General features: G+C 39.0%; 3 protein-coding genes across 3 annotated transcripts; 1 reads left to right on the top strand and 2 right to left on the bottom strand.

Annotated features, from left to right (window-relative positions):
* Nucleotides 1-1249: 1249 nt before the first annotated feature.
* grtp1a (growth hormone regulated TBC protein 1a) lies at nucleotides 1250-8294 on the top strand. The gene is made up of 8 exons (XM_083891799.1): nucleotides 1250-1584; nucleotides 3885-4036; nucleotides 4125-4283; nucleotides 5014-5138; nucleotides 5503-5599; nucleotides 6635-6807; nucleotides 7916-8101; nucleotides 8180-8294. Exons 1-8 carry the CDS (start codon nucleotides 1514-1516, stop codon nucleotides 8270-8272), a joined length of 1056 nt encoding a protein of 351 aa, XP_083747925.1. The 5' UTR covers nucleotides 1250-1513; the 3' UTR covers nucleotides 8273-8294.
* Nucleotides 8295-9031: 737 nt separating this feature from the next.
* On the bottom strand, nucleotides 9032-13786 carry LOC310929014 (lysosome-associated membrane glycoprotein 1-like). Its single transcript, XM_083891708.1, has 5 exons — nucleotides 13431-13786; nucleotides 12556-12671; nucleotides 12239-12458; nucleotides 10957-11118; nucleotides 9032-10032 (listed from the first exon to the last, which is right to left on the bottom strand). The coding sequence occupies exons 1-5, from the start codon at nucleotides 13486-13488 to the stop codon at nucleotides 9893-9895; spliced, it is 696 nt and encodes a 231-aa protein (XP_083747834.1). The 5' UTR covers nucleotides 13489-13786; the 3' UTR covers nucleotides 9032-9892.
* A 1433-nt stretch (nucleotides 13787-15219) lies between these two features.
* Nucleotides 15220-24220, bottom strand: cul4a (cullin 4A). The gene is made up of 20 exons (XM_083890914.1): nucleotides 23638-24220; nucleotides 21960-22075; nucleotides 21544-21647; nucleotides 21155-21224; nucleotides 20975-21048; nucleotides 20458-20620; nucleotides 20274-20363; nucleotides 20083-20165; nucleotides 19461-19528; nucleotides 19228-19346; nucleotides 18906-19098; nucleotides 18702-18806; nucleotides 18288-18398; nucleotides 18078-18163; nucleotides 17876-17983; nucleotides 17580-17693; nucleotides 17400-17505; nucleotides 17135-17307; nucleotides 16026-16178; nucleotides 15220-15938 (listed from the first exon to the last, which is right to left on the bottom strand). Exons 1-20 carry the CDS (start codon nucleotides 23777-23779, stop codon nucleotides 15843-15845), a joined length of 2274 nt encoding a protein of 757 aa, XP_083747040.1. The 5' UTR covers nucleotides 23780-24220; the 3' UTR covers nucleotides 15220-15842.
* Between the last annotated feature and the right edge of the window lie 69 nt (nucleotides 24221-24289).

The following is a 24289-nucleotide window of genomic DNA, read 5'->3' as shown; positions in this document are numbered from 1 at the left end:
AAGCCAAAGTATACAACGATCAACTATGGGGATCCTTCCATCAAACAAACATATAAACCCAAAATCATACGTTTTACGGACACCTTCACTTTTTAGGTTGATGCTCGGGTCAATGACGTGACGCAATTTGTGTTTGTGTTCCTAGGGTTTAGTTAAATTTAAAAAATGTTTAAATTTGAAAATAAACTCACAAATGACTTGAATACAGACCTAGTCTAACATTTCTGGATTTGATCAATTTTGAGAGAATATTCAGAGGATAATGGTAAAAATGTCAATGTGGTGTAACCCATAAAAACTAAATATTTAAACTTGTTCAAAAAGGGTGAAAATGTCAATAAAACACATTATCGACTAGTTTGGCATGTTTATAATGTGAGTTATAAGTATGTTATATATATATATATATTATGTATATATATTGTCTTATAATGTGGGTTCTTTACAGTGTAATGTATTTTTTTTTTAAATAAAGTTTTTTTTAAACCCTATTTACAGTATTTTATTGTTCTTTACATTTATATTTTCTAGTGCTGTCAAGCGGTAACGGCGTTTAACGGCGTCCAGTTCCACTGTAGGCGCGCTAACGGCGCTAAAAGGAGCTAATGCAGCTAACGGAGCTAACTGGTAAACAGTGCTTGAACTCCGGAGTCGCGGCACGTCTTTTTCCGGACAGTCGTCACAGAAACGCGTCATGATTTAACGCGTGCTTACCTATTTTCACATTATTTATTTTCAAAATTACAAGTTACAAAATTTTTCGTTGGTGTCAAATTATTTATAACATGAACACTGGTCGAAAGGGCCCCCCTGGGAATGTTTTGCTTCGGGCCCCAACAGACTCTAGAATCGCCTCTGACAACATAAGATCTATGAAAATCTGAGGTCGCTCATTTTTACGGGATTCATTTGAACGCACCACCACCAAGTCTGATTGACGTGTGTGTCCCGGGGCAACTACGTCACGAGTGTGAAAATCCTCCATGGAGAAGAAGAAGTAGACGCTGGGAGAGAAGAAGAAGAAGGTTGGACGTGGATTTATATCCTCGTAGCTCTTAGATGTGTTAGCTAGTTAGTTAGCAGAGCTACAGGTCAGTTAATTAGTTAGTGGGTTAGGTGTTCACAGTTACGGTCCGGGCGGGAACAACAACAGCAGAAGCAGCAGGTGCATGTGGATGGCGATTAAAGCCAAGGAAAACTGTGTGAACTGAACATCAGCGGAAACATCGAATAAGTGTAGTATATTTGTTCAAACTCTTTCTTAGTTCGAGTAAAAAAAAACGCTTTTTGGGAGTTTTTCGCTGTTTTTCCGTCCTCGTGAATGTAATAAAAGCAGCGCAAACAAAGCTGCTGCGCTGTTCGCCCTCGTTTCCTGCGCACTCTCGAACACCGCGAGTTAGAGTTGACTTTTAGACAAACTTCGACTTCGACGTTAAAATGTCACTGTTTGTGTGTTTTTGTGACGCTAGAAAACATGGTGAGAAAGTAGCGCGGCTTTAGTTTTCAGGAGGAGATGGAGAAGAGGAACAGGGCGACCAGCAGGGGGCGCTCCATCGGCGGAAGAGCCAGAGACAGAGTGGACAGGTAACACATAAACAGTCAAATTATAGTCAAATATTAAACTGTCATTCCCAGTCTTGTGGGCGTTTTCTGCTCTTATAATGTATTTATATAAGTTGTTAATTTAAAAATAAGACATGCATAAAGTATATCAAACATATGTTTTTCAAATTATATTATATTCAAAATAACCAGAAACGTTATATTATGTTATATTGTTGTTTCCTTATCCCTAACCCAATGTAAGATAGTGTACCTTATTGAACAGTAAACCAAGTCTGCTAAAACCTTTTATTTTAAATACCATATTTAGCCATCAGGTCAGTTTCAATCAGCGTATTTTATTCAGATTTTCTTCCATTTGTGCCTTAAAAAACTGAACATTTGATAAAATCTTGAAATATCACTAAACATATCACTTTTTCTTTTTTTTTGAACTATATTAAAGAAAGCGTCAAAACAGAATAATTTTGGTTTAGACTTTTAAAAACCTCATCAATTCAAAGTTTGGGGAACACGATCAGTATTTTTTTATTTTTTTTATTTTTTTGCATTTTATGGACCAAACAACTCATCGATTAATCAAGAAAATATAAACCAAGAAATAAGTGACAAACGAATTGATTATGAAAAGTAATTATTTTCATAATTTTCATAATAGTTCATTCAGGCCTAAAATATCAAAAATGATAGATAGTCCAATCAAAGTAAATGCACTACAACATGCTTTACCATAATTAAAAAAAATGGATATAAATATAATATAAAATATAATATAAAAGAAACTATAATATAAAGTACAAAAATGAAGTTAATAAAATAAAACAACTCTGCTTTAAGAATGTATAACAAAAGACTTGTCTAAACCTGGACTTTTGACTTTGTTTGGTTTAGTAAATTGCAAAAAGTTGAAATTAATTGACAATTTGTGGCTTTAGTGTTTTGGTTTCATAGATTCCGTGAATACTTTGTGGTTATTTCTAGTGAGAAAAGGAACTTCTGTGCTGTTCAGACAATAATACCATTAGGTAGCTTCAAGTCCCACGTTTACACTTTAAACATCTGCTTGTGCTTTGTCAACAAAGACTCTCCCCGATAAGGAATGCAGTGGTTACATAATAATGTCTTTATTTTTACTGTTTTCGGTACACAGTAGAGGAAGGCTCAGGTTTACTGGCTCAAAGGTGTTTTTGTTTGTACTAGATGATGTTGAAAACGACACCACATTACTGGTCTGTAGGTACAGTTCTTCTGCAGGGTAAATGAAAGGGTTAAGCTGCAGGAAGATTATGGTGTTACTTACGTCATTAGGTTGACACACGCAAACACACACACATACAGCAGTCTGGTTTCCATGACTTCAGAGGACGTTACATTGACTTCCATTAATTTCCTGGACACTTATCTAACCTTAACCACCACTGGCCTAAGACTAACGCTAACGCTAAGCTAACCCTTGACCTCATCCTAACCATACAACACTTTAAAATATAATACTTTACCTCAAACAAGTCTCCATAAATGACCGTGTAAAGAGATTTAAACCACCTGTAACACCTCCAGCTCCCTACAGCCATCATACATACTTCAAATACACAGTCATAAAAATAGTAAACAATGTAGGATATAGAACGCGCTGTATTTAAAGTCCTTCACGTTTATGGATGAGGGAAATTTGAAGAAGGCACAAATCATTTACAAAGCAAGAAAAACAATTGTTTGTTTTATTTTCTGAAATGTGCAATGTGCTAAATTTGACTTTGTTTACTGGATGGATAATTGCGCTGGATGAGACATTTAAGGTATTTGTTGTAAACTGTTTTTGGTTGTATTGTATTAGAATAGGAAAAGTGTTTTTATTTGTTCTGTTTGGGGTTTGGAGTTGTATATAAATTAGGTGGTAATTGTTTATATATACAGTAATATTGGATTGTTTATAAGCAAAGTGTTTTTATTGACCTCCACCAGGCCTGTTAGCAACATAACTCGAAAAGTCGCTGACGGATTTGGATGAAATTTCCAGGAAATGTCCGCAATGGGACCAGGAACAAGTGATTAAAATTTGGGCGTGATCCGTAGGCGATATCACTATTTTTATCGCTATTTTGAGGGGGGTTGAGTTGCCTTAGTGGAGGTCTGCGCTCTCCGAGTGCTTTTCTAGTTAGTACTGTATTGACTGTTGATTGATTGATTGATTCTTTAATGATCTCGTATTGCACTGCATATATATATATTATTTATATAGTTGGGTTCAATGTTTCTATTACGTGTATACCAGATAAAAATGTGATTTACTGTACTTTGGTGTGTTTTGTTTGGTCCAGAGTGGATCCATATGGTTTCGAGCGCTCAAAAAACTTCGATTATGAGTCGTATGAGGCGCTGATGTCCGAGTATCTAGTTATACTCACCAGGCGCGCCATCAAGTGGTCCAAACTACTGAAGGGCCAGAGAAAGGTGCAGAAGAATGTAAAATGTGAGTGTCCAAACCAGAAACACACACACACACACACTCATGGGAGTTAGTTTTGCATTAAACTCAAATCTCTGTCTATCTCCCCCAGTGAAGCGTTATGTGCGTAAAGGGATTCCCAATGAACACCGATCTCTTATCTGGATGGCAGCCAGTGGAGCTCAAGAACAGTTAGAGAGGAACCCAGGGTACTACCAGTCCCTGCTCGCTGCCCAGCATGACCCCAAACTGGTGGAGACCATCCGCACAGGTCAGAACAAAGCAGAAAAAGGAACATAATATGACGAGAGGTGGTTCTCCTTGTGTGAATGTGTGTTCTCTTTGTGTACGTGAGCGTAAATCATGTGATTCATGTGTTTGCCCTGCGATGGACTGGTGTCATGTCCAGGATGTGACCCCGCCTTTTGCCCTATGTCAGCTGGGGTTGGCTTTAGTATCCCTAATCCTTACTGCTTCACCTGCACTTCCACGACATGAAGTTAAACTGCACATCCACAAACATTACATTCAACACATTAATGTATGGAAGAGGATTAGGGCCACTCAGGAAAAAAATGAGTTTGAGTTTTGACTCTTAACTCAGAATTCTGACTTTATTCTCAGAATTCTGTGTTTAAAGTCTGAATTCTGAGTTTTAAAGTAAGAATTCTGAGAAAAAGCCACAATTCTGAGAATAAAGTCTGAATTCTGATTTTAAAGTCAGAATTCTGAGAATTAAGTCAGAATTCTGAGAATTAAGTCAGAATTTTGAGAAAAAGTCACAATTCTGAGAATTAAGTCACAATTCTGAATAAAGTCACAATTCTGGGTTTAAAGTCACAATTCTGAGAATAGTCAGAACTCAAATCTTTTTTTCCTGTGTGGCCCTAATCCTCTACCGTACACTAATGAAAACACACAACTTCAGACGTTCTTTTTCCTGCTGCCTCTTTTTCATTCACATCAGAGTAATCATCACTGTCACATGTGGTTTCTTTCAGACTTGAACAGAACTTTTCCAGACAACATCCACTTCCACAGGACGTCCAACCAATGTCTGCAGAAAGCTCTGTACAATGTACTGTTAGCTTCTGGTTACCACAATCCCACAGTGGGCTACTGCCAGGTAACACTGCACAACTTCATCAGTTCATACATAGTTACTGTGAATACGTTTGCTATTGTAAAGGACCTTAGGTTTTGTGTGTCATGTGAGCTAAAAATCTGCTCTACGCCAGAGGTGAGCAAGATGTATCATTATGTCAGTGTGGAGAACTCTGTCGTATTTCTTTTTTATTCATTTGAAATGCAAATTTTATTCATAAGAGCATATGCAGCTTGTTTTGCAATTCAAATGTTTCTTATCCAGTTGGAGTGGAGGCTATTCATGTCTCATCTCTATCTAATGTCACATATCCAGTGTGTTCACTCACCAGGACGATTCATCTCACTGTCTGAGTGTGAATCTCTCTTTTTTTTTTGTCCATCAGGGAATGAACTTTATAGCTGGATATCTACTTATCATCACAAAAGATGAAGAGAAATCCTTCTGGCTGATGGATGCACTCCTGAGCAGAATCTTACCAGGTGTGTGTGTTTGTGTCTTTGTGAGGACCAAAACATCAGGATGTGATTTTCGCCCCTATGTCAGTTCGGATTTCCCTGGAAACCCTCATGTGGAGGATAAAGCAGTCGTCAGTCAATTTTATTTATACAGCCCAACATCATAAGTGATACCCTCTCTCCTTAGACCCTCACATTGATCCTCAGGATGAGCCACAGAGGAGGGATCCCTCTCCTAGAACACACCGACATGCTGTAGGTTTCACATGTACAGAAACAAGTTGAGCAGATTGCAAAAAAAACATTATTAATAGGGAGATTGAAAACCTATAAACATTGAAAACTGATAAACATCACTGATAAACCATTGGGAATGGGGACATTTGGGGGAAGTGAGGACACTTTGTCCGGTGCTCACAACTTTAAAGGTCTTTTTGGAGATGGTTTTAGGGTTAGAAGTAAGTTTAAATAAGGGGCGCGGCAATTCATTATGTCCATAAGTGACCTCAGTAAGAATGCTGCACAAGAATTCCTCTCTGTGTGTTGTCCCTTTGCTCTCGGCTAAGAAATGTCGTCACAGGTCACATGGTGTTTATCTGTCTGGTGCATTAGGACCAGTTTTTCCACCATTTGCATTTATAATGTACACTTAACTCCAATAAGTGCCTTTAATGACTTACTGCACACAATTTGACAGTTACAGTCTCATTGTACTGCTGTTTTGTTTTGTTTTAAGCTATACATATACCATTCAAAAGTTTGGGCTCACTTAGAAATGTCCTTATTTTTGAAGGAAAAGCCAATGAATATAACATTAAATGAATCATAAATACACTCTATACATTGTTAATGTGGTAAACGACTTTTCTAGCTGCAAACGTCTGGTTTTTAATAGAATGTACATAGGTCTATAGAGGCCCATTTCCACTGTTCTAATGGTACATTGTGTTTGCTAATGGTGTTAGAAGGCTATTGGATGATTAGAAAACCCTTGTGCAATGATGTTAGCACAGCAGTAAATGAACATTTCTCTGTATGCATGCATCTGTGTCTGTGCAGACTACTACAGTCCGGCCATGCTGGGACTGAAGACCGACCAGGAAGTGTTGGGGGAGCTGGTGAGAGTGAAAGTCCCCAGAGTGTGGCAGACCATGGTGGATCAAAACGTCATGTGGACGCTGGTGGTCTCTCGATGGTTCATCTGCCTCTACATAGACGTCTTACCAGTAGAGGTGAGTGTCGAGATTAAAAGTCAAACATGTAAGAAAGCTTGATAACTGAAGGTTAGATTAGAGATTAGAGGGTAAGTTTGTTGCCTGTTATCTGTCAGACACAAATAAAACTTAAAGGTGAATATGAACGTTCTTGAATAAATAAACCGGTATAATGATCATAATATAAAGAGCAATCATAGTGCAGCATGTAGAAAATGTCCTATATGTCTTACAGTCCCACCTTGTACTTGGATTAATTCCATTTTCAAAGTATTGTCTTTCCTTGTTATTAGATTTATGAAGATTTATCCAAATTCTTAATAATGCTTAAAACTGCTTAAATGTCAAGTCCATCTTCATTTCTATTTATTCTGTATGTCCGCTTCAGAAGGTTATTTTATTAGCCACATTAAAGGGTTACCATGAGTCCTTGAAATCCTTAAAAGTGTGTGAATTTTCAAGGCCCTTTTAGAAGATTTATAAAATTGCCCTAAATAGACATGGGCCATTGAAAGTGCTTAAATTAGTGCAAGTGTATTTGTTTGTTATGACACCACCTACTGTTCAGTGCCCCACATTACTCGATGTACATACACTCTTAGAAATAAAAGTAGAACCATCTAAGGTTCTTCGGCTTGTACTCATAGGAGAACTCTTTTTGGCTCCAGGTTAGAACCTTTTTATAAAGATTTCACCTGGAACCCTTTTGGAGGGTTTCACCAAGAACCCTTTTAAAACCCTTTATTCAGGAAAGGGGTTTTAAAGGGTTCTCTGGATCAAAATGGTTCTTACTGGAACCATTAGTGTTACCAAGAACCCTTGAAAAACCCTTTCTTCAGGAAAAGGGTTTTCCAGAAGCAAATGGTTCCAGGTAGAATCTGAGCCCTTGTAGAAGGACCCTTTTGGAACCCTTATTTCTAAGTGTGAAGTTGCCCTCCCATCATAAAGCTGTGTCAGCAAATTCAGTCCTTGAATTTGATGTCAGTCAATGTGTGGGATAATGAATATAATCTAATATATTAGATTTATTTTGCATCATAAATGTTTTATTGTGAAATCTTAATAATCTCAAAGTCATGTTCCCCACCCACGACTGAACGGTTGTTATCGTTGTTTTTCCCCACAGACAGTTCTGCGAATATGGGACTGCTTGTTCTACGAGGGCTCGAAAATCCTGTTCCGTGTGGCGCTGACGCTGATCCACCACAACCAGGCTCTGATCGTCCAGGCCCAGTCTCTGCCAGATGTCTGCCAGGTCTTCAAGCAGATCGCACACGGACCATTCGTCGACGAATGCCACACTTTCATGCAGGTAAGATAAAGAAGTCATAAACATCCATTTGTCTGTGTTATTTAATTCTGTAATAACACAGTTTCTTTCCTTTCCCAGAAAATCTTCAATGAACCAGGAAGTCTCTCCATGGCCACGTTGACGAAGCTGCGGGCGACGTGTCGATCTCGCATCATCGCGGAAAAGTCGTGACATTTAACGTCGACTCTCACACATTCCACTGGGAGAAGAGCCCAGCAGCCTGTTTGCACCTTTTTAACTATCAATTTTACTCATGTACTCTTTCCATACAATCTCAATTACTGTTATTAGTAATGTTGTTAGTATGAGCCGATCATTCCATTTCAAATGAGTCTGTGCCGTAGTTTAAGAATATTTTCTTGAGTGAAGATTTCGAATGGTGCACTTTACTCTGAAGAGTTAAACACAGTTAATATATAAAAACTGTTGGTTATGATCAGACTGACCGAACACTATCAGAGGAAATGTCCACTGTATTTCAGATAGTTCTCTATTAATGATATTCTAGAAGAACATGGGATCACCATGATATATGCTGGCATAATCCAATGTGAGTTTGTTTAATTAAAAAAGAAAACATATTGCACAATCTAATGAGCTAAACCTTCTCAGTGTGTTATATCATTTCATTTGTTATCAAACTGGATAAGCAGCAAATGCTGTGGTGGTAGTCTTGAAAAAAAAAAAAAAAACCAGCTGCAATGCTAAATAAATCCAGTGGGTGGCAGCAGAGGTTCATTGTTAAATTGGAGCATGTGACTACCTCCCCTTTGCTGTTAAAGGTTAATAAAGCAGTTCCAAGTAAATTCTGTGTATGATGTGGTCATTATTCAAAAATAACTGTGTCATTTGAGTGAACAAATTTTTGTTTTGTGTATTTCATATAAAAACAAACCACACATGGTTCCATTATGTGAAAATAGCCCAGACTTTATTAACGTTCAGTCATTTTCTTAAGCACTGTTGCACACAAAGCAGCAGTCCACACGTCTACTGTCACAATAACTGGTTACTGGCCCAGTTCATCAGTGGATTAGGATTAGGATTGACTATGGAAGTAAATCTGAGAGATCAAATTTTTTGCAACTGAATTTCTTGAGACATCTAATTTTTTGCAACTGAATTTATTTTAACGTTGAAAAAAAATCAGTGACAAAAAAATAACTTGAAATTGAAATTGAGTTGCTTGAAATTTGATGGTTTTAAAAATTAAAAGTCTAATTTTGATGCAAAAAAATTCAGTGGCAGAATTCGAATTCAAACTCGGATGGCACTTCCATAATTGACCAGCTTCAACTGTCTTTCTAAAAATGTCAAAGTCAAAATAAAATAAAACTTACATTTCCTTACACGGACATCCCAAGCGTTTTTTCTCATTTTAAATAGTTTTTTGAAAAACGACAAACTGCAATACGTCATCGTCACTTAAACCAGTGTTTCCCAACCCTGGTCCTCAGGGCACACTGCCCTGCATGTTTTAGATGTTGCCCTGCTTCAACACACCTGATTCAGATGAACAGCTTGTCATCAGGCTTCTGCAGAGCTTGATGACGAGCTGTTCATCTGAATCAGGTGTGTTGAAGCAGGGCAACATCTAAAACATGCAGGGCAGTGTGCCCTGAGGACCAGGGTTGGGAAACACTAAACAAGTATTTTTCTTCTCATAACGGAGAAAAATGTCATTAAGTCAAGAAAAACTAATACTTCCATTCACTCGTGTGAAGAGGAGAATTCCTTCTCCTCGTTTCAGTCCATCAGCTGCAAAAAGGAAAAGAAGGTTTTTTTTATATTTCAGATGGTCTGGTATCCAGCACGACTCTTCTTCCTGCCTATTAGATACGCGATCAGCACAATCAGCACCAGACCAGCGAGAGCCGCTCCGACAACGATGGGAACGAGCATGTGGTCCTGGTCCATCTGACACACCTCCACTGGAACCACAGGTATAATAAAGGCTTATTTTACAGAATGTGTCGTCGTGGTATGACATAACATTCTAGATTGTAAAAATTATCAAGATGAAAATAACATCGACATTTTGTCAGATTTCGCTCCAAGTCATAAAGGTGACTTTTTCCACAATATCGCCAATATTTGTTAACTTGTACATATATTAAATAGTTAAATCTAAATATTGAATATCACATCTATATGTTAAATATACGTATTCAATTATCTAAATCTTCTGGGTGAGACTAAATATTTAGCTAATATGCAAATTCACACAATCGGTAACAGGAAGTACCAAAATAAAAGCTTGAAATGGTCAGACTGTGTTTATAGAATCAAAGAAACGGGGGAAATTTTGCTTATTGTAGAATTTTATTTTGTGTTGATGATACACTCTTAGAAATATAAGTGCTAAGTAGAACCATATAAGGTTCTTCAGCTTGTCCTCATAGGAGAACCCTGTTCCACCAAGAAAATCCTTTATTCAGGTAAGGGGTTTTAAAGGGTTATCTGGATCAAAAAGGAACCATTAGTGTTACCAAGAACCCTTTTAAAACCCTTTCTTCAGGAAAAGGGTTTTTCAGAAGCAAATGGTTCCAGGTAGAACCTCAGTCCTTCTAGAAGAACCCTTTTGGAACCCTTATTTCCAAGAGTGTACACCCCCACCCAACCCTGCATACAGTTTAACACCATATGCCGTCAGATTTATCTCAAAAGTCTACAACCAGTCATAAACCTCCTGGTATAAAATATTTAATTGATAATATTTAGTGTATTTCACAAATATTCAATACAATATATGTGATGATTATCAATGCAACATCCTATAAAACCAGGAAAAGTCTCATCACAGATACCTTATCACAATATGACTATATCTTGTATATAAAATAAAGCAGTCTGACCTGTTGGACTCAGGTCATTTCCTGGCATGTACGCCTCCAGCCTCACATCAGAGAAGGTGACGGTGTCTCCAGAGACGGGAACAGCAGTGGGACTCACACAGCGATAGGTGGTGTTGGTCGACGCCCACATCCATACTGAAGACGTAAACTCAAACACCACGTCTGTCAATCACACAAAACCACGTATCAGACACAAATCAACACAAAGTTAACTAACGAATCGGAAAGAGTGTAAAAGAAAGAAATAGCTGAAGCTAAAATGGGCAAAAATAAACAAAAGAAAGAAAAAGAAGTTGAGGAAAGATGGCAACTAACGATTATTTACATAAATAAAAATGTTTTTTTCAGTACTTGATTTATTGTTATATTGATATATTGTTATATTGTTGTATTGATATATTGTTATATTGATAAATTGATATTTTGAAAAATGTAAATAATACATGTTCATTATTTCTTTGTTATATGGAGCAAAGAAACCAGAAAATATTAACATTCAATAAGAAAATCTGTCGACTTGTTAGCCGCAGTTAGCCTTTGCTAGCACAACAACACACTTCACGTCTCTGAGGCCCGGCAGCTAACCGCAGTTAGCCTTTGCTAGCACAACAACACATGTCTCTGAGGCCCGGCAGTTAACTGCCGTTTTAAAACACTGAAACCAATGAAGTGATTATCAAATTTGTCGACAATTAATTTAATAATTATGTCGGTTCATCTCTTAAAATAGTTAGTAGAGACAACAAGGAAGTTATCAGAAGATATGGAAGAAGTTGCAGTTTCAAAGTTACTGTGTGAAGTGGTCAGTGTAAAAGGGGACATATTATGCAAAATCTACTTTTTAATCATTTTAATACTTAAGACTCTGGAGGCCTGACCAGTCGCCAAAGTGTGAAAAAAGATGACTTAGTCATGTTTTCGTGGTCCACCTTAGTCTAAGTACAGGAGATAAAACACGCGATGTTGACTTCCCTGCACAATGTGACGACACAATGTGCATTTCACCACGAATGTTGCCAACTGTAGTACCAACTGTCCGTGGAGAGACCGCAGTGGATCAAACTTTAAAAAAACGTATGCTTAGTTTGTAATTGTTCGTGTAACGCTAGCAAAGGCTAACTGCGGTTAGCTGCCGGGCCTCAGAGACGTGACGTGTGTTGTTGTGCTAGCATAGGCTAACTGCAGTTAGCTGCCGGGCCTCAGAGACGTGACGTGTGTTGTTGTGGCTGGGAAAATTGGCTTCCACACTACTCTGTGCTGCACTGAGAGTGTTTGTTCTCACCAGAGCTGTTAGCATCAGGGAAGGACACAGTGTCGTTCAGGTTGTACTGCAGCGTCAGGTTAGCGACTCTGTAAACACTGGAGTTGGTTGTAAAGCTCAGGCCGAGGGCGTGGCCCGGTCCGAACAGAACCACCAACCACGCCGAGCCGCTGTCTGAGCCACATGAGCTTCTGCCCACGTCCACTGTGGAAGAGTCCGGCAGAGGAAGCTGCACTGTTTTCTGATGAGGAAGAACACAAGCGTTAGGACCGGTGATCACAGACAGGAAAAGGTGGCGCAGTTGCATCGCTGGTCATTATGGGCTGTACTGTACATACTGTGCTGCTGCTGCTGATGGTGGTGTTGTACGTGATGGAGAAGGAAACAGAAAGCTCCGCTTTAATACAGGTGGAGTTTCCCTCTTTGACCTCAAGAGTCAGAGCCTGGATACAAGCTGAGGATGAGACGATAAACACAATCTCACTCTGACATCAGCTGACTCCACTGCAGTTTAAAAACACACTTTGACTATGACCACCACATACTCTTTATCATTGTGTTGTATTGGCGTGTCACGTTTTATCTTAATTGTATTGTTGCACTCGTTCTCGTAGAATTATCCCTTCATATTTATGTACAACTTTGTTTTATTTTAAAATGCAGGAGTTAACTTTCATGTTGACGGTCTATCATTTTTTCAAAAAAGGAAAAAAAACGGAAATAAAATTAAAAAAACAAAAAAAATGTCAAAATTATGACATAGAAAGTCATAATTATGAGAAATGAAGTCGTAATTTTGAGATTTTGTTATAATTTGGAGAAATTATGAGATACACTCATTTTACAATCTCGACTTAAAATCTCAAAATGACGACTTTTAATCTCATAATTCTGATTTTTTATCTCATAATTATAACATAGTATCTCATCATTTTTACTCTATCTCGTAATTTCGACTTTTAATCTCATAATTATGGCTTAAAATCTCAAAATTATTGCTTGAAATCTCAAAATTACGATTCATTTCTCATAATCATGACATAGTATCTGTCAGTTTCCCGCCCCAAGTGGCGGAAACGGGCTTCCGTAGTCCTGTTTACAATTGACGCTTTAATATATACTGACTTTAGCGTGTTAAGAAAAACTGAACATGCTGATGATTTTTAATATTGTATTATTATAATAACAACAACAGAGTAAGAATCACACTGACCTGAAAGAGTAACGCAGGCGAAAGTGAACGCGAGCAGCACATGAGCCACTTTCATCATTTACGCTTTTTAAATCCTTGAAGAAGGAAACAAACAAACAAACAAACAAACAAAGAGTCCGGACTGTTGCTGCTGCTTCTCCTGCTGCTGTTGTTGTTGTTGTTGTGCTCGTGTGTCGCTGCTGCGTCACTCCTCTCCGTGTTGTTGTTGTTGTTGTTTATGTTACGCTTTTTCGTGAAGAATACAAATAAATAATAACGAGCACCGCAGCTTTCGTGGGAGAAAAGGCGTTAATGTCGGTCAAAGGCTGATTGTGTGAATCATAAACCATGTCTGGTCATGTGAGTTCCGCAGCATTAAGATCTCACCAGTCACGTGAGAGACACCCCCCCCCCACACACACACAAAACTGTAACTGATGACGTTCATATTATCAGCTTTAAAGCGACACAAGCTTCAAATGTCTCCAACATTATGTTGACGCTACTTCTGGTTACAAACAAACAGTTGTGCATATCCGGTACATGATGTTACACACCTGTTAAAGGGGACATATTATGCAAAATCAACTTTAAAAAAATATATTATTTTAAATCCTTATAATTGTGACTCTGGAGGCCTTATCAGTCGGCAAAGTGTGAAAAATGATGAGTCACTCATGTTTTTGTGGTCCCCCTTAGTTGGAAAGGCGGAACCGCTAGAAAGATTAGCCTTTTCTGTCTCAGCCCCCATTTAGAATTGATGAGTGAATTATAAACTACGGTGACCCTGAAGTGCAAAACACAAACGCAAATCAAAAACACAAACTCAAATCACACAACAATTTATGAGCGAAATATAAACTACGGAGGCCCTGAGGTTAAAACGCAAATCACAAAACACAAACGCAAATCAAAAACACAAATCAAAATCGTAATTCACACAACACAAAAGCAGAAAACACGAAAACATATGCGTTTTTGATTTGCGTAGTGTTAATAAACAAATAGAAGCCTGTTGTGTGTTATTAAATCGGCAATATAGTCCATTTGCATTCGTAATTATTACACACTGTAATAAAAATGTTTAAAGGTGCCATATGTAAGAATGTGGCCAAAAACGGTTACTACATTCAAATTCAAGTCTTTTAGGTTTAGTTTTCTGACATAACTGGCAACCCGTGGTTGCGCGCCAGCTGGGACTCTACTGACCGCAATGATTGGTAGACAGCGGTAGGTGGTGCCACATGACGCCAAAACATGATTTCAAAACATAAACATGATTTGCAGTCTGCAAAATATTTTTTTTAATGCAAATACTTTGTCAGTACTATTTTTGTTGGTGAGTTCAGTTTGTTATATGAACATTATTCCTGAGTCTCTGTGACATATTAGGAGGATTTTATGGCCAGTTGCTTTAGATTTATTACATAATGCACCTTTAAAGGTGACATATTATACCCTATAACTTACTTTCACAGTGGCATTGTGTGTGTGTGTGTGTGTGTGAAGGAAGGATGATGAAGGAACTGAATGTAATACAAACAAACAAACAAATAAATGAAACAAGTCATCCCCTGAATAAAATGTAAGGGAAAAACAGCTTCTTTCAGTGGTGAACTGCTGCTTAATTAATGTAAGATAAACGACAACAACAACAAAAACAAAAATACAGCAGGCTGGTTATCCACAAACCACCAATTCAATCATTAAATATCCATTTATTCAGGTTCACTTTTCTCACTCATACATAGAACACAACCTGACCTACAAAAAGAACGTCAACACAATGACATTGGACATTTGAACATTTTGGTCAAAACGTACAGGGATACCCAAAAGACATACCTGCAAAATGATTTAGCGTCTGCTTTACCATTCGTTAATAACTCCTCCCTCTTACCTGAACACACCAGACTCAGCTTCTCAGGAATAACTTCATCCATCCTCCATGGATGTCTTCTCCAGCTGCTCCTCTGCCAAATCAAGCTAGCAACCAACCAACCAGGTTCACACTCAGCAGTGTTTTGCGGAGGAGGACACATCGGAAAAAACAAAATTCCCAAACTTTTGTCAAACCAGCTACAGTAGAAAATATTTGATTTTTAGAACAAATATGGTGCAGAAAAAAAAAATCCCAATCCCGAAGAGAATAAGCGAAAAAAATCAAAAACTAGATGGAAGTGCCAGTTATTTTCTGTCGAGTTTTGCATGAGCTGAAACCACATAAACCAAGAATCGACGACCTGGGCCGCTCCTCCAGCACCATTTCTGAGTCCCATCAAAGATTATCACGAGGCGGGGACAGTATAGTCGAGAGTCTCTCCTCTCACTGATTACTGAGTCCAGGATTGAAGATGGAGGGAAACAACGGGCACCAGAGGATCGATGGGTGGATGACGGGCTGCAACGCTGTATTTGACTGTAAAAACCCCCTCAGGCAACGTAGTGGTACTGGTTTGGTGTCTCCTTGTCGCGCTCCATGTAGTCTCTGTCAATGAGCGACTCGATGCGCTTTTTAAGATCGCCCGGCTGAGGGGAGGAAAACGAGGCAGATTAACCCTCCGTGTCGGTGTGAATCGTGAATTATTATGAATTAGAAGATTCAAGATGCGTTACCTTGACGGGGAACTTCAGCTGGTTATAAATCTCTGATACGAGCAGGTTGTGACTGAGGGTTTTCCTCATCTTCATAATGCGCACCACAGCTGCATCAATCTGGTACTGCCGGTCCTGAAAGACGCGCTCTGTGGTGCTGACCTGCTCTTCCACCTGTTTAGGAAAATGAGTTTTAAAAAATGGGTTAACTGCATCACAGCTGGGGAGGAGGGCGTTTACTGCTACATCCATATTACACAGAAAAAAGACTAGAAGTGCTGATGCACGACCAAAAATAGTAGCCATTACATGTGCAAATGTTTTTAATTCCAAAAAGATTTGATTTGCTATTACATGGACGCAAAATTAAATAATCCGATTGTGGTGGCTCCCACAGAGCGAGTGTGTCTGTCTGTTTGTGTTTCCGCACTTGCACTTGCCAATATGACCAGAGGCCGCCAGAGGCTTGTTTGCGTGAATGGAGAGAAGTCTGCCATCTCTGATTGCATTGGTTTGGAATGGAAATACAGCAGCGAGTTAGGTTATTGTGGGGTTGGGTTGATTTAATTGTTTTGTAAAGCACTTTGTGCTACGATTTATACTCAAATAAAAAGCGCTTGTTGGAGCAATTTATTTATTGTTAGTATTTAGTGCTGTTTAGTTTAGTATTTTATTTAGTGAGTATTTCGTTTTGGTTATTCTTAATTTACTTGATTTCATTCTGATTAAATTTCTATTAGTATTCTAGTTTATTCTTTTATTTCTTGTGTCTTATTTGTGTTTTGTTTCATTTGGACACGTTAGCGGGGCACCTGAGGTCATATAGGTAAGGGACCAGCATGCACCTGGGTGGGAAAATATTTATTTACCGGAGCGGCAGAGGAGATTCTTTGTTTGCTCTTTGGTTCTTTGTTAAATAAACCACGTTTTCATTGAAACTGGACTTTTGTTAGACGAGAGAGTCAACTTTTTGTACCCGAGTCACATAACATATGGATGCAGGTTACTACTGACATACAGAGCAGAATCCGTACGTGGATGCAGATCATTTTGATCTAAAAATACTGTTTTCAAATGAAACATAGCCAAAGAGAGAGAAAGAAATGTGTTGTTTTGTTTGTTTTTCTTACCGTTTCCTTCATTTGGATCTGGTTGATCTTGATGCGGAACAGTTTGTGTTTGAAGTCGTTGTTGAAGTTGAAGCGGTCTCCGTCCTCCACCTCTTTCCCTCTAGGGTTCTTGTTGAGGACACGTGCTTTTCCACAGGCCAGCGACTGCAGTGTACGCTTGAGCTCTCCTTCCTCTATGCACAAGACAAAGGGATGGTGTGATATAGTGAGTACTTCTCTCCAAACAAAGACATAGTTGTAGTACTCATTTGAAGATGTGTGTGACCTATGCCGGTGGCAGTGCGAATCTCCTCAATGCTGAATTCTTCTCCCTCATTAAACATCAGCAGCACCAGTGTCTGGAACAGGGAGACCTGCAGCTCCTTCTTACCCTGCAGGAGAAAGCACTCAGTAACTCCAGTCATTTCTCTTCTGTGGGCTCTGTTAGTTTTCTTCGAGTATTTACCTCTTTAAACTCGGCTTTTAATACAGCGTGGCCCAATGTCGGCTGCCACTGGAGCTTCCTTCCACTGTGCTTGCCCAGATAGAAGACCTTAAACACCTCCTGGAGTTTGACCATCTACCAAAACACAGAGAGATTCAACGTGTAACGCAGGTGTCCTTAACGCAGTCTTTTAGGGAACAGTTGATAACCAAATTCACAAGTGATTGATATACAGCATTTTTCTTAAAGGGGACATATTATAGCCTAGTTAGCCTAGTTCCCTGTTGTCCTAATGAACATGTCTGTGACACGCTTACCTCTGAGGGCAGGTGAACCTCCATGGGTGTGTATGAAGGCCAGTATCCCATAGTGAGGATGTTGACTGTAAGTTCTATGTTGCTTGGTTCACTCTGGTTCTGGATATACTGAGTAGAAATATCGTACTTATTATTATGGATGACAAATTACCCATTTAATGAGCCATTTAATGAGGTGTTTGTTGTTGGAGACTTCACGTACCTGTTTGAACTGGATCATGATGTCTTTGGACAGCTCCATGTCCTTGAACATTCCCTCCAGCTTACTGGTAAATGCTGCTCCACATTCTGCAAGCACATTCAAATGTTAGGTTACATTTGACAGAAAAATACACTATAGATACAGTACAGTACAGAACAAATGATCTATCAATCTATCTATATTGACAATTTAAAAATATCAAAGATTTACCATGTTTGAGCTTGGAGAGCATGGACTTCTCAGCATCAACAGAGGCACTCTTTCCAACTAACAGACGCTTGGCCAAATCTTTCTTATAAAAAGCTTCAAAGACATCTTTTCCTAGAGGGAGGAAACACAAATCAATAAGGCTATGAGTGAAACCAACTTCAAAGTGATTAGTGATGGGAATTTGTAGCAAAAATGGCATTCAAATATACTTTAAACTGTAGTGCATGAGAGATAGTGGAAGTAATGCATGGTTCATAGCGTGTTAAGCTAACAGTGGATCAGGTAATAAGATGCATTCAAAGATGCTGCAGGATCTGGTAAACTGGTAAATGACTCATGCCCATCCTTAATTAGTAACAGTCGTAGTGAGAAAGCAAACACGCTAATAGACATGCAGTTCCAAGTGTAACTGACCATGTATGAAACGGAAGATTATCATAATCTTGTCCAGGATTCTCTCGAGCTCCTCCTCTGTCGCCTCCTTGTTCCCCGCTCTCAATTTAGAATCCACATATTTAGCTGGATGGGAAACAACAAAGCAAATCAAAATCTGTCATTCACAAAACCACGATTAAAATGTGCTTTGGTCGTTCAAAATTAAATTAAATGGCATCATACCAATAAGCTCAGCCGGTTTATTGGGCCTTCTGTTGATAAAAGTCTCAAAGGCCTCCTTCATGGCATTAATGAATCCCTCATTCCGTGTGAAGCAACTCTGTGTGACGTTGTCCATCTTGTCCTTGAAGTCCAGCAGTTCTTGCACCATGTCCTTGTCTTTCTCTGGCGTACACACAATCTCTCCACCAAAGCTCTAAGACCACAGGCAGATAAGTGTTAACAGTACACTTACACATAAATGACAATGCTTTGTGTTTGATGTCAACACAGAATATGTTTGTTGAGCTACAGTGCATGTGTATATAGATTTACGTATATCTACCTTGATGTAATCCCTCCAGAACTGCAGCAGTGTGGGAAGTCCTCCCTTCACCTTGCTGAAGAGCTGGTAGAGGAGGGCTAACTCAGTCACACGGTTCCCATCCAGCAGGATGCTCAAACCTGGCACAACAACATGCATATGCATATATTTGCTATATACTTTCAAAAAATAGACACAACATGTATGGAATAGATAGATTTCACAAATGTACCATGCTAATGTCACATACATACCCTTTTGTAGCACTGCAGTCATATGTTCTCCTAGAAGTTGTTTCTCAACACAGCTAATAAGTGGTTTCCTGTGAAATAATGAGAAATAAGCAGCAAGAAAATGAGCAAGTGTATTCAAAAGTTAAAATAGGTGCATAGATATTTAACACTGATCTTAAAAAAATCATCCTCAACCAAATAGTTATCCATTAGTTAAGGACATGGCAACTTGAGTTTCAACTAAATCTTCTGGGCCAGGTGTTTACAGTAGAAACTTTTTTTTTTTTAAAAAAGGTACAATCCACTCAAACTAAACTGATGGGGGAAAAAAAGAAATTATAGTTATAAATCTCAGGTCTCCCTGTCTGCAGTAGGATCTTAAAAAACGCATGGAGGTCATGTAACAACATGTGGACATGAGCTGTGCAAAGTCTGATGCTGCTGAAGTGAAGCAGAGTAAAATGACAGAGGTTTTAGTAAAGAGATATCGAGGTGTTCTCTCGTTTGGCCCAAATGATTAAAACCCATTTAATTTTATTTACATGTTACTATTGGTCTAAAATGTTTCATAATTATGCTGATGCTCCGGTGCTGCTTTTCAAAGTGTGTGCTGTGAACATAAATTGAACATAAAGGAAATTACTGAGTGCTCTGGTCGAGATAGCTCATAATGCGATCATTCTCCTCCTCCAACCGTCGAGCCACATGATGGAGATACTCAGGCACCTGGACATAGGTAAACACACCAATTCAGTTTGCCGGCTGAGAGCATACAACAGGTGACGACTGATGAATAATACGTGACAATATGACGTGCAGATCTGTGTCACTCACATCCCTCTCCTGCATTAGCCTCTGCCCTTCTGCTGCGTACAGACGATTGGTCTCGATCAAAAATCTCTCCTCAAAGGAATCTTTGTAAACCTGAGAGAACGTGAGACAAACAGGAGATCAAAATGATGTCACATGTTTAGTTCATCATCTGATTGATGATGATGATGAACAAGCAATTAGGTACCTGCAGGTCTGACAGCATGCCCAACAGGCTCCTGAGCAGACTGCGATCGACGGTTTCCCCATTCCGCTCCAGCTCTATCTGCTCCAAAATGCCATCCACAGTGCGCTTCTGCACTGCACTGTCGCTCACAATGTGGGTGCGAAACAGTTCCAAACCAGTGTCCCTGCATCATACACATAACATTAGCCTCCAAAGGACACAAGCACATTTATCCATCCATCTTCTGCTTTATCCTCCCACAGGAGGGACATGTCTCAGCTGACATAGGGGCCATAGGCTGGGTACATCCTGGACAGTTTGCCAGTCTATCACAGGGCAACGTATAGAGACAAACAACCATTCAACTATTCACTCTCACACCTACGGTCAAGTTAGAGTGCCCAATTTTAACTAATCCCCATATTTCATGTTTTTGGACTGTGGGAGGAAGCCGGGGAACCCAGAGAAAACCCACGCACACACGGGGAGAACATGCAAACTCCGATTTTTAAGCTGTTTAAACAGCATGTTACTTTACCATATGGAGGGAAGAAGGGAGTTCTGAAGCACATATGTACGATCCAGAAAGAGGAAGATACTTCGGATCATTATCTGTAAAGAGACCAAACAGTGTAAATATTGGATTATTTTCAAAACATAAAACTGAACAAAGTAAAGATGAGTATGTGTGATAAATACTGTTTTTAAAGCAGCTTACAGTTTGTCTGCAGTGGTCCTGCCAGCAGCGATTTATTCGCTTCAGGAAGGAAAGGTTGTCCAAAGACTCTGTGAAATTCATGTTAAGGGATTTTCTTATACGCACTCATGCTATTAAATTAAAAATACTCAAAGAGCATTAACCATGGGAAACATTATTGGGTTTTAAGCTAGGTGAGACAATAGCCTTTATTCTGATTGGCGCTGATGTTTTAGTGGATAAAGCAAATCATCAAGCAAATACTGATACTAACATAATGTCACACAAATAAATAAATATGGACATTTGAACTACATGGTTGCATAACAGTCGGTTGGTTATATGCTCAGTATGCAGTGGATTTGGCTCACATCTCACCTTACACAGTGTTTGACAAAAAAAAAGGATATTCTCTGAACTGTTGGATCTGAGCTTGCACATGATCTTCACAGACCTGTCGTAGCTGCTTGTACAGAGTAGGGGACACTTTATAAGAACACAGATTCTCCACCGCCTAGTTTCAGAAGAGAGGAGACAGACAGTTCATCATTTTAAACAAACAGCAATAACACAGATTGATTTCCAGGTAATTCCTGGAAATATATATTTACAAAAAAACAGATTTGATTATTTGAATGTGCATTCCATTAATATTTTAGAAGTTGGTTAATACATTTGTACACAGAAAATGCTGTGGAGACTTTTGGAATTTCTGGCTGATGCTGCCCCCCACAGTTCAAGTAAACATTCTATTTCAACCGTTTGTTTTAATCCTAATGGAATATGACACTGCTGGTGTTCAAACAGAGAGAGAGGATCAGCAAACCTGATAAAGTTCTTCCAGGTTGTACTTTATAGAAGTGCTGTTCTGAATGGCTCCCACTGCGTCCCGTAGCTTCAGCCATGTGTCTTCAGTGTAGTTCTCTGCTAGTTTTGGCCTGTCTGTTACAAAAAAAGCCAGCAATAAAGTTTAGAGATCGATCTCCCACACATAATAAGCTCAAAATGTGGCAATAATCAGCTCTAATTGTTAATAGGCAACTGACCAAAGTTAAAAGTTAAAATCATACTTAATAATAGTGTGTGATTTCTTTTAAACTCCTCTGAATAACATTACAACTGCTGCTGCACAAGGCAGGTACCTGCTTCTGTCTTGGAAAAATAAACATTAATGGAATAACTGACAATCAACTACGGCACATTGCAAATGACAAACGTTGGACCCAAAGGTTAGCTTGTAAATTAACATTTTTATAGTGCACAGAGTTGGTTTTCTGGTTATAGATATATTCCCTGTGATTATATTACTGGGTTCTTTGAATTAACAAGGACAGTCATGATAAATCAATCCTAAATCACGGGCCACATGGTTGGCATAGTGGTTTGCGCTGTTGCCTATGCAGCAAAAAGACCTGGGTTCGTGACCTGGTCGGAAAAAGCACCTTTGAGAAAGGCAAGTTTCTCCTTGTGTGTGCATGGATTTTCTCCAGGTTCTATGGCTTCCTCCCACAGATAAATTAACTGGACAATAAATGCGAGAGTGAATGGCTGTTTGTCTCCGTGTGGTCCTGTGACGGACTCGCAACCTGTCGAGTGTTTCCTGCCTTTCGTCCTATGTCAGCTGGGATTGGCACCAGCGGCATCAAAACCCTCATGTGGAGGGATAAAGCAGTAGAATTCGTCTCTCTGTTTTTTTGCTCACTTCTAATCTTAAAACTGATGCCTTTTTTTTTCTACTAAGCTGTAATGTGTAGGTCTTCCAAAATGGAACAGGTTATGCAAATCAAAACTGAAGCAATGTTGTGGTAATTTTAGGATTTGATTTCATGAATGTGCATATTTGAATATATATGCAAAATCTGAAACTTGACAATTTCTTTATTGTGTGTTAATCTGCAGTATAGTTGCATTGTATGTATGTGCATTTTATGTATTTGTTTATTTTATCTAAGGTGAGGATCTTATGGTTTTGGCCTGTAAGAAGCATAACACAAAAAGTAAAGCACTGATTTGGATTGAGTTTTCTGGGGATGTAGGTTATCATCAACTGTTATATATCGACTTTTGAGCTTGTAACATAAAGGCATGTATTTGACACTTTAGGAAATGAGTGGCCACCTTGGTGGAGGGTTGTGCTCTCTGAGTGTTTTCTTCAATTTTGGATGAGTGTAATCTGATTTGCCCACACTATGGGAGAAGTTTATGTGAAAACTTAGGCTAAAACAACATAGACGTCTTTCAGAATGTGGAGACCCTCCCTTGTTGACTTCTGATTATTTTCATCACGTAGTCATTACTTGGGGGATGATGCTTTGGACAGTGATTACCTCATATGTGCAAACAGATGTTGCAAGGAGCTTGGTTAGAAAAACAACAACACCACCAACCTGAGCACTCAGCTCAATAAATTGTACTTGATAATAACTGTCAAAAACATACAACCCGAGACAGACATGTTAACTGAATGAGCCCAAAGTTAAGTTGCTTGCTGAGTCGTAGCCTACCTTTGAAATTTTTGATCACTAACTTCTTTGAAGCGCCACTTTTGCCGGAGGCCACAGCTGACGTCCTGGTCAGCCCGTTGGTGTTGTGTTCCGATAGAGCAGAGAAGCTGGCCCTCTTCTCCTGTCGGGTGTCCTCTGCCATTATCAGATTAGCACTTTGGCTTAACGATGTATAGTCCGTATTTCGCCAAGTTACTGCTAGGTCTTGCTGTCACCGCTGTTTATTATACAGGCATAAAATAGTCCCCTCGTAAGGCAAACTATATTTGCTGACGACTCAAACAGACACGGTCTACTTAAAACACATTCAAACATGCACTGACTAACGTAAGCTCAATTAACCGCAAAACATAACTGCGGTGTACACATAAACAAGCTAACAGTATGTTAACACACTTTAGCTCAGTTTTCGTCTTCTCTAAAACACTTTGGCTTATTAGGCTAGACCATGCCAGTCTCGGCTATTTCCAGTTTAAAACGAATTCAATGTATGTGTTCAGCGGCAGCAAACAAAAACCTAAAAGTGACATATGTAGCGTTGTTATAACAGATCAATATTTTTGGTGGCTTTCTTTAGCATACAGCTAGCTAGCACAACAAAATGGCTTTTCTCAGGCAGTTCAGTTGAACAGGTGCATCTTGGGTGAAAAGC

The sequence above is a fragment of the Microchirus variegatus genome, assembly GCF_963457635.1.
Source record: "Microchirus variegatus genome assembly, chromosome: 6".
Lineage (NCBI taxonomy): Eukaryota > Metazoa > Chordata > Actinopteri > Pleuronectiformes > Soleidae > Microchirus > Microchirus variegatus.
The sequence above is the reverse complement of the archived record's forward strand: the minus strand, read 5'-3'. Positions and strand labels throughout refer to the sequence as shown.

Bases quoted from the DNA above. Each gene is read 5' to 3' on its own strand.
- grtp1a (XM_083891799.1), top strand. From the start codon at position 1,514: ATGGAGAAGAGGAACAGGGCGACCAGCAGGGGGCGCTCCATCGGCGGA. The intron at 5,139-5,502 runs GTAACACTGCAC...TTTGTCCATCAG, and splicing joins CCACAGTGGGCTACTGCCAG to GGAATGAACTTTATAGCTGG. The intron at 8,102-8,179 runs GTAAGATAAAGA...TTCCTTTCCCAG, and splicing joins AATGCCACACTTTCATGCAG to AAAATCTTCAATGAACCAGG.
- LOC310929014 (XM_083891708.1), bottom strand. From the start codon at position 13,488: ATGATGAAAGTGGCTCATGTGCTGCTCGCGTTCACTTTCGCCTGCGTT. The intron at 12,672-13,430 runs GTCAGTGTGATT...TCTCATCCTCAG, and splicing joins CGCCTGCGTTACTCTTTCAG to CTTGTATCCAGGCTCTGACT. The intron at 11,119-12,238 runs GTGAGAACAAAC...TGTGATTGACAG, and splicing joins CCCTGATGCTAACAGCTCTG to ACGTGGTGTTTGAGTTTACG.
- cul4a (XM_083890914.1), bottom strand. From the start codon at position 23,779: ATGGCAGAGGACACCCGACAGGAGAAGAGGGCCAGCTTCTCTGCTCTA. The intron at 21,225-21,543 runs ATATCCTTTTTT...CATGAATTTCAC, and splicing joins CAGATCCAACAGTTCAGAGA to AGAGTCTTTGGACAACCTTT. The intron at 15,939-16,025 runs GTAACGCATCTT...TCCTCCCCTCAG, and splicing joins AGCTGAAGTTCCCCGTCAAG to CCGGGCGATCTTAAAAAGCG.